The sequence below is a fragment of the Lates calcarifer genome, linkage group LG8 (genome assembly GCF_001640805.2).
Source record: "Lates calcarifer isolate ASB-BC8 linkage group LG8, TLL_Latcal_v3, whole genome shotgun sequence".
Classification (NCBI taxonomy): Eukaryota; Metazoa; Chordata; class Actinopteri; family Centropomidae; genus Lates; species Lates calcarifer.
Window position 1 is genome coordinate 23920789 of NC_066840.1, and position 13274 is coordinate 23934062.

At 45.1% G+C, this 13274-nt stretch overlaps 1 protein-coding gene across 6 annotated transcripts; it reads right to left on the bottom strand.

Moving 5' to 3' along the window:
- Window positions 1-462: 462 nt before the first annotated feature.
- On the bottom strand, window positions 463-10320 carry tbc1d2 (TBC1 domain family, member 2). Of its 6 annotated transcripts, none has more exons than XM_018679574.2 (17): window positions 10122-10319; window positions 7455-8685; window positions 7266-7374; window positions 5127-5247; window positions 4837-4949; window positions 4410-4660; window positions 3971-4240; window positions 3711-3839; window positions 3498-3608; window positions 3231-3403; window positions 3000-3111; window positions 2719-2919; window positions 2439-2626; window positions 2162-2282; window positions 1722-1907; window positions 1508-1629; window positions 463-1370 (listed from the first exon to the last, which is right to left on the bottom strand). In XM_018679574.2, the coding sequence occupies exons 2-17, from the start codon at window positions 8682-8684 to the stop codon at window positions 1169-1171; spliced, it is 3639 nt and encodes a 1212-aa protein (XP_018535090.1). In that variant the 5' UTR covers window position 8685; window positions 10122-10319; the 3' UTR covers window positions 463-1168. The 6 variants fall into 6 exon arrangements, with proteins under 6 accessions (XP_018535090.1, XP_018535089.1, XP_018535088.1 ...); XM_018679573.2 differs by having other exon boundaries at window positions 7455-8688; XM_018679572.2 differs by having other exon boundaries at window positions 7455-8688; window positions 10017-10319.
- Between the last annotated feature and the right edge of the window lie 2954 nt (window positions 10321-13274).

Here is a 13274-nt window from a genome sequence, read left to right on the forward strand (position 1 = left end):
GCAACTAATGCAACTAACTGAAGCTACTACTTTGTATATTTTATTAATTCTATTTTAATACATTTAATTTCTGAATATGTTGTCAACAGGCCAAAAAAAAAAAAAATTATAATATAGTTCTACATCAAAATCAGAAATAACGACTTTGACTTTGACTGCTCTGCAAAATGCATTGGTAGCTAGTGCTAACTGATTCCTGCTACTTGGATTAGAATTTGTTAGAGCTGTTTCTTTTCCACGTTTTCTACATGTTAGAGACAAAATTATTTGCTTCCCATTATTGTTTGCATTAGTGTTGGTGTTACAGTTAAAGTTAAACTGAAATTTTCTGTCATTGTTGTATATAGCACTTTAGCATCGAGCTAAAAGAGCTACATATTTTGGCTAGCTAGCAAGCTAAATTCATAAGTGCATATGGCAGACAATTTGAAAATGATATAAAATCAATTTAAAGACAAAGACTTTAAATTAGATAACATTTATGTACAAAACCACAGGAATAGCAGACAGACACATTTGAACACATTGGTTAATTTAACACTGTTTGACACAGAACACAAATCAATAAATTTTAGACACAAGTTTTAGTATAAAATAAAGAGCCATAAATTCTGTGAATTTAGGGGAAAACATGACATCTGTGTTTACGACCGTACAGAAAGACTGAGACTAACAACTGTGAGCTAACAGTTCTGCTTCCTGTTTAACACAATATGCTAGCAAAACTATTTTAATCTAGCAGGTCAAATAAAACTTTAACCCTTAAAAGGTTGACAAACATCTCATATAAGCGGATCATGAATCAAAAATAAAACTGTGCAACGTGAGGTTTAAAGCACATTCATACAGATTTATACCGACGAGTGTAAATCTGTTTAGCTGACAGTTTCAGTCATTCACACTGACACAGCTCAGTGTCTCAGACTTGTGTGTGTGTTTTTATGCAGAGTTTTTAATTTGCTTGTTGCAGCAGCTGTGTGTGAGTTCAGTCTTAGTTTAAATGTAGTGTGGGAGTTATGCTGTAACATACTAAAAACACCATCCAGGTTAGAGGCCAGTAGTACTAGAGGAAGTACTTAGATCTGTGTTCAAGTAAAGTCATGAATTGTAATAAAAGCACAAAATATTTGCCTTAAAATGTCCTTGAAGTACTTGGCACTGAAACTCGTCAGAGGTCGTCGTCGTCCTCGCTGACCATGGTGTCGATCTCTTTGTCTTTACGTTCGACGCTCTCTGCTACAAACTCCTTCTGCTGCTCCTCCAGCTCTCGTAGCTCCCCCTGCAGGCGCTCCAGGTGAAGCGTTCGCCGGTTCCTCAGCAGGCGGCCGGGGAACGGGTTCATGTCGTTGAAGGCGATGCCGGTCAGCTTCCTGTACGAACCAAGAATGCCAATTTAAGAAACTTTTATTAGATATTTATCATGTATTTGCTTCATCTTTTCAAACTAGATCAGAGATCAAATTTAATCTTCCAAAACTAATTTTATCATGACCAGGTGAGTCCTTACCTGCCGTCAGAGATGGTCTTGGTGAAGAAGCGCAGGTACTGGTAGATCTCCACGCTGTCGTGGATCTTCAGTATGTCGTCCTCTTTGTATTTGAAGAGAGCCAGAGCGTACCTGAAGATCACCTGCAGCACAAACCACACAGATCACACCTGAGAAACACATTTCTCTAACTTTAATCTGTACTGCTGTCGTGGTGTGTTTGGGTGTTGGGTACCTTGGTGCCCTCGTACAGGAAGGCGTCCCACAGCGGCAGCAGGATGTCACTGGGCAGACTCTCCACAAAAACCACCAGGAACCAGTTGAAGGTGATCAGAGACACGTCGATGCTGTGCTCCTCAAAGTGAGCTGCCAGCCGGGGAAGCTTCTCTGCCAGGAAGTCCTTCAGGACCCGCTGGTCCGCCTGAACACACAGACACCACTCACTGATTCTGATGCTGCATTTGTGTCAGCAGGAAAAGATGGAAAATATGAGCTTCACACTCATATTACACATAAATTTGTTTGTTTCTGAATTAGTGAATTTTCTGTTTTTCTGGAGATGACAGGACGCTGTAAATTCATACAGAGTTTTTGTCTACCTGCCCTCTGGTGCTGTTACTTATAACTGTGCACTGTAAACAGAGAGCAGGTGAACAGGTGAGTGTGTGTCCTGACCTGAGAGGCCACCAGGTTCTTGGTGTAGTAGTCCTGAGGCATGATGGTTTCCACCACAGCCACCAAACACCAGAAGGCGTCTTCTTCACTCTGGAGGACCAGCAGAGCGATGGCCGCCAACCTGACAGACACAACATGTCACATGATCACATGACAGAGATTCTGCATCACTTTAATGACAAAGAAACAGAGTCCATCTCCTCCAGACTTCCTCCAGTCCAGTTTTGAATCCCATATGTGAAGTACAAGCATGTACATATACAGCATGTGTGTGTACCTGTTGAGGCCCTGGCAGTAGCCAATGGCGTGGTTCTGCCAGGAGAAAGCCAATAGGACACGTCTGAGCTGCTGGAGGGCGGGGCTGGAGGGTGAGGAGAAGTGCTGATTGGTTGTCAGGGTGCGGTGTAGGTCGAGCTGGATCTGTCTGGAGGCCGGGTGTGGAGACGTCTGACTCTTCTCGCACAGCTGGAAACACGACAGGAACATGGAGATGTTAAAGAAACCTACATCCAGATGTGACGGATGACTCTGCTGAGGAGTTCTCAGGATAGTTGGACCTGCTGGTAGTGCTGTGGGTGGCGGTCTCTGATCGTCCTGGTTCTGGCTCGGACCATCCAGCGCCACACTCTCTGCCGGTACTCCTGAGGGACGCCACTACGCAGCAGATTTTTGAGCTCCGGCGAGGGGCAGAGGTCATTGTCCGACCTGCCGGCGAGGTACTGAGCCCAGCGACTCAACAGGGGGCGCTCTACACCCTCCTGCAGGGAAAAACACACAGACTGAGACAGACTGAAAAAATGAAAGTGAGGGGAACATGAGTCCAGGTGAGAGGTCAGACCTGGTGCAGCAGGTTGTGTGAGCGGATCTCCAACGCCTGGATCTTTGCCAGTAGCTTCATGTCCTCCACCTCGTAATCCGGAATGATCTTAAAGCCGTACTCATCATGATCCCTGAGGACACAAACCAGCAGAGTTTCCCACATATTCACGAATAGAGGTGTTTCATCGAACATGGCTGACAGTGAGGTGTTCCTGTTATTCTGTCCACCCTGCTGTTCAGGTGTTTCTACCTGGCCGTGTTGAGCTTGATGACGCTCTTCAGCTCTCCTTTCAGAGCATCCTCGATCATCTTCTGGACGGCCCCGCGCTGGACCGGATCCAGAGATTTGGTCTCCTGCAGCTTCCGCAGGACGCCCAGGTAACGGCTCTCCACCTGACAGTTACTGGCCTCCAGGTAGGCACACTGCAACCAATCAGAGAGCAGGAAAAAAGAGTTAAAGCAACAAACTCCCCTCAAAGTGATGGAACCAGGTCCCTGTGTTCCCAGTTGGACCCACCTTCACCATCAGACTCTTCTCCTGCTCCGAGCTGTTCCTCCACAGTTTGGTCAGCTGGTAGATCTCCGAGTTGAGGAACTTGTTCTGGGTTTTATACGCCTCGATGTCGTCCTGAAGGAGAAGACACAGAACCACAGACCAGACAGGTTTAACAGCTGATCCAGATCACCTGATACTGGATCACAGTCCCATCACACTCAGGCGTCACTTCACCTTCAGGTTCTCGATATCCTGCTGAAACTGTTTGAAGGTCTGAGAGTCCAAACCGCCACCAGAGGGCGAGCCGGAGTACCGTGGGTCGGACAGACAGGCGGTCACCTGATCAGACAGCTTTATGATCACCTGACAGCAAACAAGAGGAGTCGCTTCAGCCATACAGGAACTACTCATCATCAGAGGGACAATGGAAGTGTTTCCACGGATCATCAGGTGTTTGTGTTTCACCTGTCGCTCCTCCTCAGGTGTGACCTCACCTCCTTCTTGGCGTTGTTCTTCTCCGTCAGAATCCTGATGTTCTCCTGCAGCTCGGCCAGCTGCGCGTCTTTCTGAGCGAGACTCCTCCTCATTACCTCCGCCTCCGCCTTCGCCTCCTCCAGCCGGCCTCGCAGGTCGGCCGCCTGCCGCTCGCGGTGTCGCAGCAGCTCCAGACGCTCCTGCTCGCCCTTCTCTGCCAAAAACTCTGCACAGGTTCGCTTCTCCAGCTGAGCTGCCTCCAGGGCTTTGTGGAGGATCCACACCAGCTCCTGCACAGGACACAGTATTATTATTACTGCATTTGTTGGGGACTATTTTCTTCAGCGGATTAATCCACATCTGGTAATGTTAAACTAAAACATCTGGTGAGTTAAACTAAACTACAAAACAAGGATCTGTGTTTTATCCTGATCAATAAACTGCTGATTATCTGATCACCTTCTGAGCTTTGACCTCCTCCATCAGCATCTGTTTCTCCTGCTGGAGGCGGGACGTCCGGTCTAAGGACGAGGACAGAGTGTCTCTGCGGAGGACCGGCATGGTGGACGAGCTGCGACTCTTCGTCTTCCTGTTCCGACCCTCAAACAGGGACGGGGACTCCCTGCCCTCCGCCGGCGACACCTGACCTGCTGGATCAGCCAATGGGAGGGGAGTGGGTGGCGTCGGAGGCTCAACAGGAGTCCTGGGGGCTGGAGGGACCGACATGGGACAGGAGGAGTTAAACTATGAGATCAGATGAATGTATGAAATGTCTTTATGCTCTAAAACATGTCAGTTAGGACTAGTATCAGTATAAGTATCAGTCAGTATTGTATTGCTGTAGTCAGTGGTAGTACTGCAGTTAATGTCGTAGTACAGTACGTACTGGAGGTGTTGGTGTCTGCAGGGGTCGGGGGAGTCCACGGTGGAGCTTCTACATGAAACACACTCTGACTCCACTCCTGAGACGACCTCTTACGAAGACTATGGACTGAGTTTCTGTGCACACAGAAAGTAAAAATAAATGCTTTTTAAATCACCGATGACACGAAGAAGAACCGAGGCTCATGGGAAACGTAGTCGTACTTTGTTCCTGTCATCACCAGGCTCTGTACCTAACACAGCTCTGATATCTAAAGATCAGCAGCCATAAACCAACACGCTGAGGTCACTCACTGCAGCTCGATGAGCGGATGTTTGATCGACATGTTGGCGAGCGGCGTTCGCTGTGACGGGACGTTGGCCGCCTCCTCCCCTACCAGACCCAGAGGGCTCTTCAGCACCGGCAGGAAGTCGACTGCAGAAACAGGAAACAAAATCAACACACATCATAAAGACAATCAGCTGATTTCAGAGATCTGATGGGATTTCTCTACTTCTATTATTATTTATACTATTTTATGTATTAATATTTAAATAATCAAATATTACTTGTATTACTACATTGTTATGATGTTCTTTTAATCAGTTATTTTTATTTTATTTTGAAAATTAGATTAGTTTCTATCATATTTCAAACAAGATTTTATACAAGAAAAATTATACTATCAATAAAAGTTCCAGATCTCCCTCCTGCTCCTCAGAGGATGAACCCTTTAGATTCAAGCTGCTCTATGATCTTAACAAACTTTTGTTTTAACAGTAATTCAGGGTTGTTTCCTCTTTAAACGCCTCTTCAGTCTGCTGTAACACACCGAGCTGAGACCTGAAGATTCTGAACAAGTCGGGACACGAGCAGAATACCTGAGAACCAGGTGAGCTGCTTCGACCGCAGCACCAAACTCAGGCTGACAAACAGCTGATTACTGACCAAAAGAACAACATGAAGATTATAAAGATTGTCACAGTCCATGTCTTTGTTTGTTAGATTCACAAAACTCATTCAGACTTTTTTGTCTTATCGGTGTTGTGTCGATGAATTCTGAAACCTGTCGTCACCCTCACAAAAAAAAAAAACAGATTTTATTCCATGCAGCATGTGTACACACACTACGAACACTAAAACACCCTGAAACTAATACACCCTAATCCAACAGTCCTGCAGTAAATCCTTCATGAGGGTTTTAGTGTTCAGTCTGTGCTGAACTGTGCTGTCTCCAGGACCACAAACAGACTCACAAGGTCAAAACAATACCAGCCACGGTGGCCACAGCTGGTAATAATAACAGATAATTAATCATTACCAGAATTAATTATGGAAGTGACTTTGACTGACCTGGCTGTTGGGTATTTGTCAGTGCTGGAGTTACTGGTCTCTGGAGCCAAAATTAACAACAGGAAATGATCCTTAGCTGCACAGAGCGACATCAAAGAGCAGCTAAAACACATCACATCCTATTTCCTGTGCTCATTAAACATAGTTACACACATTAAAGGAGCAGTGCAGCAGTTTCTGAAACCCTCCAGAGTCACAAACCAGCAGCTGGCCTGTCCTCTGTCACCAGTTTAGGTCAGTCAGGTGGAGGAACAGGTGGAGTTTTTACTTTTTCCTTCAATATTTGTGTGAAAATGGAGGTCAAAGGTCAGAAATGTGTTTGTCAATCCGATAAATGGAAACATGCTAACACCAACACACAGTACAGGTTTATTTAGGAACCAGACTCTGAGCCAAGCCTCTTTCTTCTCTGATATCTAAGGCAATTTGAGGAAGTTTATTCTGGATGAATGATATCCTCAGGACACACTGCATGACATCAATATGTGTCAGCTATGACTCAGAGTTGGTGTTAGAGTTACAGAGGTTTATTTTCAGAGGTTGCCAGCGTTTCACACTTGTCCTGATGAGAAAGTTTCCCCTCTGTTGGTCCAAGGAGAAGACTGTGATAATCCTAAAAACCTGTTCTCTGGGGAAACATGAAAGAATCTAATTAAATCAGAAGGTAAATATACTCTGTCAGTCACAGACTCGTTCTCAGTCCTGTCAGACGTCAGTGTGTGTGACAGTGTTTTGGAGAAGTGTGAGTCAGTCTGTGGTTTATGATCCTGAGCCACTCCCTCGCCTGAGGAACGGATTTCCCAACTCTCCCTGTGAGGAGGATTACCACAGGACTCACTCACTCACTTCCTGGAAATAACCCGGCAATAAAAAAAATAAAAAAATAAAAAAATAAAAAGGTAGAGGCCACGAGGAGGTGACAAAAGAGGATGAGTCTCAAACTGCTTTTAGTGACAATCACAGGATTAAAACCAGCAGTAACTGACAGATGACTGTGCACAATATAAATAAAATGGACTTGACTAGACCAACCATCAGACCAGTTTAGTCATCAGACGTGTTGTTTGAGACACAGCTGACTGTGCTGGTGTGTATCTCACCTGTAGTGTTGTTGTTTGTTGGGTCTGGACAGGTGGACATCTGTCTGTGCTGCCAGCGTTTCACCTGCAGCTGCTGCAGCCAATAGAGCATCAGCTCCTGGGTCACAGCCTGTGGGGAGGTAAAAGGTGAGTGAAGTCTCCTGTCTCTGCACAGTGGATGAGACAGTCCTGGTCTACATGTCACCCTACCTTGAGTATGAAGGTGCGTTCAGGTGTCTTGATGTGGAAGGTGCCCATCTCGGCCTTCAGCGGGTAGGTGAAGGTGGCGCCGCTGAGCTCCACCCGGCCGAGCGGCATCACATCCTGCGGCGTGCGGTAGTAGAACAGCTGGTTCTTCTTCTCCTCGTAGGTGAACCAGCGCTGCTTCCAGGCCCTCAGGGGCCCCCCTTGCTTCTGCAGGTAACCGCATAGTTTGGGCTCACCTGAAGAGGAAACTGGAGTGCAGGACCGCACCTGGTCACAGAACGCCTCGATGGTGAGGGGCGGAGTCGGTGGAGCCAGGGTGTGTGTTTCGGTTGGATGGGCAATCGATGATGAAACCTGAGGAGGAGACAGGTGGTTCTGTTGGTCCACAGGCGGAGGAGGAGGAGGAGGAGGAGGAGGAGGAGGAGGAGGAGGAGGAGGGTGTTGGTGGTTCTGCTGGTCTTCAGACTCAGATATATGGAGCTCCAGCTCCTGGAGTGATGAACTGAGAGCAGTTAAATCCGTTGTGGGTTGAGGGGGGTCCTCTTCACTCTTCTGGTTTGTAAGACCCTTCTGGGTTTGGTGGTCCTGAGACTGATCTGGCATTTGTTCATGGTTTAGGCAAAAATGATCCTCTGGCTTCTTTTGATCTGTACAAAGTGGATCTGGTTTGGTTGGAGAGGACTGATCTGGTCTCGGCTGATCGTTCGCAGGAGAGTTGTTTGTTTTCTGTTTTTCTGTTGCAGAAGAATCTCCCGGTTTTTGTTCCTCTGTGGGAAAAGGATCTAGTTTCATTTGATCTGGTTCAGCTGGAGGAGGTTTGTCTGGATTTGGTTGATTTGTCACCGCAGAGTCTTCTGGTTTCAGTTTTTCCCCTGAATTCCTCTGTTGTTTTTGTTGTTGCTCTGTAGGAGGAGGATCTTGTTTTGGTTGATCTGGTTCGGTCTCAGATGATTTACTTGCCGTTGGAGCAGGAGAGTTTCCAGTCAGAGGATCCACATGGTTTGCGTGTTCAGTGATATCTGTCTGGTTTAGTTCTTCTTCAGTCTGTTGAGTCTCTGCAGGACTCCGGTCTTTCTCTGCCGGACTCGGGTCTTTCTGGGACCCAGACAGACTGCCTGACTCTGTGCTCTGCTGGTCCTCCTCAGCCGGTTGCAGCGTCTCCTCGTCAGCGTGGGCAGGAAGCGAGTGGGACGAGGCAGCGCTGGGATTTCCTGCTGAGCCACTTCCATCCATCCTGCTAAAAAAAGAAAAGAGAGAAGAGGAGGGAGAGAAATAAACTTTAACAACACCTGCTTCGTGTTATTTTCAATCATCATATAATATTCACACATACAATGTGATGTCTGCTCTAAATATTCAGAAATAAACTTATGAAATTACATGTAAATACTGGTGATAGTTTTACTGCAGTGGCTCTGTCAGACTAAACAAACTCTAAAGGTTCAGAGGAAGCTGTCTCCACAATAATGACACATAATGACAGGAAGTGCCTCAGATCCAGGGGAGCGTAGCCCCTCCACCTCCGCCCTGATTCTAACCTGAACCCTGAAACCCTGGTGCTTTCCCGGAGTCAGGTCGCGATGGCAGCAGGTTAAGGAAGCCTGGTCCTTAACCTGAGTCCGAGTCTGTCTCTCTGCAGCGACTCTGATGCCGGGGCGTTCACTGACCCACTGACAGACGAAGTGAATAATATCGATCATCTCGACCAAGCAAAGTAGAAATAGAACGACTTGCTGCTTTTCTTTGTCTGACATGAAAGTAAACTGACTCTTGTGTCTGAACTTCTTCTGCTAATTAATTGAAACGAGCAGATTAACTAATAAAGAGAATAATCATAACACATGTGTTTGTTGTTTTATTGCGTCCTGTTGTTTCACTGTCACCTGTCTAAATAAATACGATGCTGGCACCATGTTTGGTAACAGCGTAACACCAGCAGTCTGACAGGAAGTGATGAAATACTTCATTGTTTCAGAAAAGCTGCTTACAGTCAATGAGCCCATTCACACACACACACACACACACACACACACACACACACACACACACACACGTTTCCATCACTTTAGAGGACATTACATTGACTTACATTCATTTCCTGGCGCTTGACTTCAACTTAAACCAAGTCTTTAAGTTATGATGATTTTTCAGTTTCATCCCCACAACATGAGTAATACAAGCAACACACACACACACACACACACACACACACACACACACAGGTGCTTAAGTAAAAGTAGGTTCAGTACCTAAGTATTATACTTGTGTACTTTTACCTTCATGGAGCTGACAATATTTGTGTACTTTTATTTACATCATATTTTTACCTGTACTTGAGTATTTTTACACTGTTGTATTAGTACAATTACTTAAGTAAAGGATCGAAGTACTGCACTGTACTTCTAAAAGTACTCTGTAAAGTACTCAGTAACTGTAGGTGTCAGATAAAACTGATGCAGTATAAGTATAAAGACATGAAGTATTTAAAAGTACAGTTCTGGACTAAAAGTACTGACTCAGTCTCACCGTGTTCTAACCTGTGCAGAAACACAACTGGGCGGTTACCTGAAGGGGCGTGGCCTCGACACACCTGGCTGGGTCTGGATCCTGTTTGATTGACAGCTGCAGCAGCTGTTTGACTCAGTGTGAAGAAAACAAACTCAGACTCACGTTTCTTCGTCTTCTTGTTGTTTTGTTGTTGTTGTTTTCTTCTTCTTCTTCTCTTCGTTTTTCTTCTTCTTCTTCTTCTCCGGTTCGTGTTTTTCGTGTTTGCGGTTAATCCTGATTTCTTCACTCCCTTCTTCCTGATCCTTCCCTCTCAGCCGGTCACACTGCCCTCTGCTCAACACACACGACTTCCGGTGTTCTACTGCAAAATAAAAGCTGGTTTTAAAAGTAGCTTTTCAAAATAAAACCACATCCTCTCCTTGATCACACCAGATGTGAACTGTAACATTTACACAAGTACTGAGTACAGTTTTGATGTACTTCTACTTCACCTGAGTAATTCCATTGTGTGATATTTTCATTGATGAGTGTTGGCGCCCTCTGGTGGTCAGTGCAGGACAAACCAGCATCCAAATAAATCTGTTTATTTCTCAGCTCATGATTGATTTGATTGATTAGAATCTACATAGGATGTATGGACGTGCTGTGTGTGATATTAATGTTACTGTGCAGTAAAAATGTTGATGTGTGTGGAGGATTGAACCATAATGTCTCTGCTTTTGTCTTTTTAAAATGTGACAGGATGTGATGCTGTGAGTGAACAGCAGGTGGCAGCAGACACTCATGATTCATTACAGTGGATCTGTGGCCTTCCAGTTTATTTACCATGTTCACATGAGCAACTATAAGAACCTAAATCAGTTACTTAAGTAGAAATACTGCGATTAGATAAAAAATCCTGAAAGTCTAATAAAAACACTGGAGTTTTTTCACCCACACCGTCTCAGTGTTACCTGTGTCATCTCCTGCCTTCTCTAAATTTCCTCATGAGGAACCTGAGGAACTGTTAATGTCCTCTGCAGGCCTCTGTAGCTCACTGAAGCAGAGAAAAACGAATTAAAAAGGCGAGAAGAAGCTGCCGAGAGGAACGGAGTCGGCGGGGCGATGAGGCCAAACAAAGAGGATGGATTTCAGAGTGGAGACTAAACCTTCCTAAATCAGTTAGTCCTGAGCCCATCCTGACCCCTAATCTGCTCATCCGGCCTTTGAAGCGTGCAGTTCAGGGGGAGGAAAACCGATCGGGCCAAATGTCCGTCTCTTAAGTGACAAAATGCCCTGAGGTGACACACACACACACACACTCACACACACACTCACAGCTGGACGAGGTAAAAAAAACACTCCTGACTTTGTTCCTGATGTGAGGACAGCTGCAGCGAGGAGCAGCTCTGTCTGATCAGACCACCTCAGTCGAGTTCAACACAAGTCCAAGACCAGATCTGTTAGAGTCAAGTATAAAGACAGAGTCAGGACTGACAGTCACACAACTCATGAGTTGTGAAGAAAACAAAACACTGCAGCTTATATCCTACTAATCTGCAGCAGTGTATACACACTGACACACACTGAATTCATTTTTTTAAAATTAACATGATGGAGAAAAAAAATGTGCACGTCAGCTTCCTGCAACTCTGAGTCAGAGATATTAGGAATTTCCTTGTAGCTGTGAAGCAAATTTTCATTGACATCACACGTGCCTGAAATAAACAGTAGAAGAAGTAGAGTTCACTAATCAGAAACAAAACAAGTTGTTTGCTAACTGCCAAAAATCCTCAAAGAAGAAACAAATCAGAAATAAGGAGAGAAGTTTGAATTCCTCAAAATGCACATTAAAAATATCCATTTTCCTGAACCTTAAACCTGCACTGATTTTTTTTTGTCCTCTGCAGAAACAGGAAGTGAACACAACACTCACATTAAAAAATGAAATCGTGAAAAAAAGTTTAGTCACTTTTTTTGGGTCTTGTAGAGAGGAGAGAGGACAAGCCCCAACAAGAGCTTAGAGGATTAAGTTCATTCTCACTGCCAGTCTGACACACACACACACACACACACACACACACCAGACCTTTCAGGAGTGAGACCTCATAAGTATGGAGATCTCAGCTCAGTGTGTGTGTGTGTGTGTGTGTGTGTGTGTGTGTGTGTGTGTGTGTGTGAGTGTGATTCAGTCCAGTGAACACAGAAACATCCTGAGGCATCAAACTGCAGCCAAAACTGAAACTGAAGCTTTTTCTTCTTCAGTCGAACACGAACAGAATCAACACTCGACTCCAGCAGAGTGAGAATACACCTGTTGTTGTTTTGTTGTTGTTGTTGTTGTGTTGTTCTGATGATTGTAAACGTGTTCTGTTCATCTGATTTGTGCACTCTGACGTCACAAACAACAAACGTCTCCTTCAAACAACACAACCTGTGGTCAAATATTTTCTTCCAATGAATAATTACACGACAAACAACAAAATCCAAACCACAGCTGTCAACATGAAGCAGTTAAACCTTCATTTGAGCTGTAAAACATTTGTTGACACTTAAATAATAACATAGAGTCAAACGAGAATATCACACCTTTTCTTTATTGCACTGCATCAGATTTATTCTACTTTTCAAACTGAGAAAAGCTGGACACTGTAAATAAGGACTGACTGAGGTGCAGTAGAGAATCACCATTACCTCAGTAATCTGTGTGAATAAACAGCTCATCCAACAGAGCTCAGAGTCTGTTCTGTAAAATGTGTGAAGCCAGTGAAAAGGTGTTGAGACCTCTGCAGTGTTAAAGAGGTGAAGATGAAGTGGATCCCAGTTTGATTACGTGTCTGATCACGTGTCCACGTCTACAGACCAGATCCTCTCAGAGTTAAGATACTGAATAATCTGTGATTTAATAATAAAAGCGTGGCCTGTGTGTGTGTATGGAACAAGCAGAGTGTGTCTGATGGATGACAGTGGAAACTGGATGTTTCTCTCAGACATTTCAGCACAGTGCAGATCAGTGTGACGATCTCAGCCTCTTAACCCTGCTCTCTGTCCTCAGACCACCCTTCAGGATAACACAGCGACTCTTCCTCCATCTCATTAACAGCTCCTCGTTCCCAATCAGCCCCGTCCTTTCTCTGTGCCGTTTGCCCTCGGTATTATCTCCGAGCTGAGAGCAGATCATCGCGGTGGAGCCTCCTTGATGAACAAACAGCGCTTGTTAAAAGCCTCCTCGCTCCCAGCGGCTCCTTCACAAGTGTGAAAAGATCCCACAAGGATTCATTAAAGCTGCTGGTGAACAGGGCGAAGCTGAGAGTCTCCTCATCATTTCATCCTCAC

What these genes read in the sequence shown, in the direction of transcription:
- tbc1d2 (XM_018679574.2), bottom strand. Translation starts at nt 8,684, where the DNA reads ATGGATGGAAGTGGCTCAGCAGGAAATCCCAGCGCTGCCTCGTCCCAC. An exon ending in AACGCACCTTCATACTCAAG is followed by an intron (nt 7,375 to 7,454) that starts GTAGGGTGACAT and finishes ACCTCCCCACAG; the next exon opens with GCTGTGACCCAGGAGCTGAT. An exon ending in ATCAAGCTCAACACGGCCAG is followed by an intron (nt 3,112 to 3,230) that starts GTAGAAACACCT and finishes TTGTGTCCTCAG; the next exon opens with GGATCATGATGAGTACGGCT.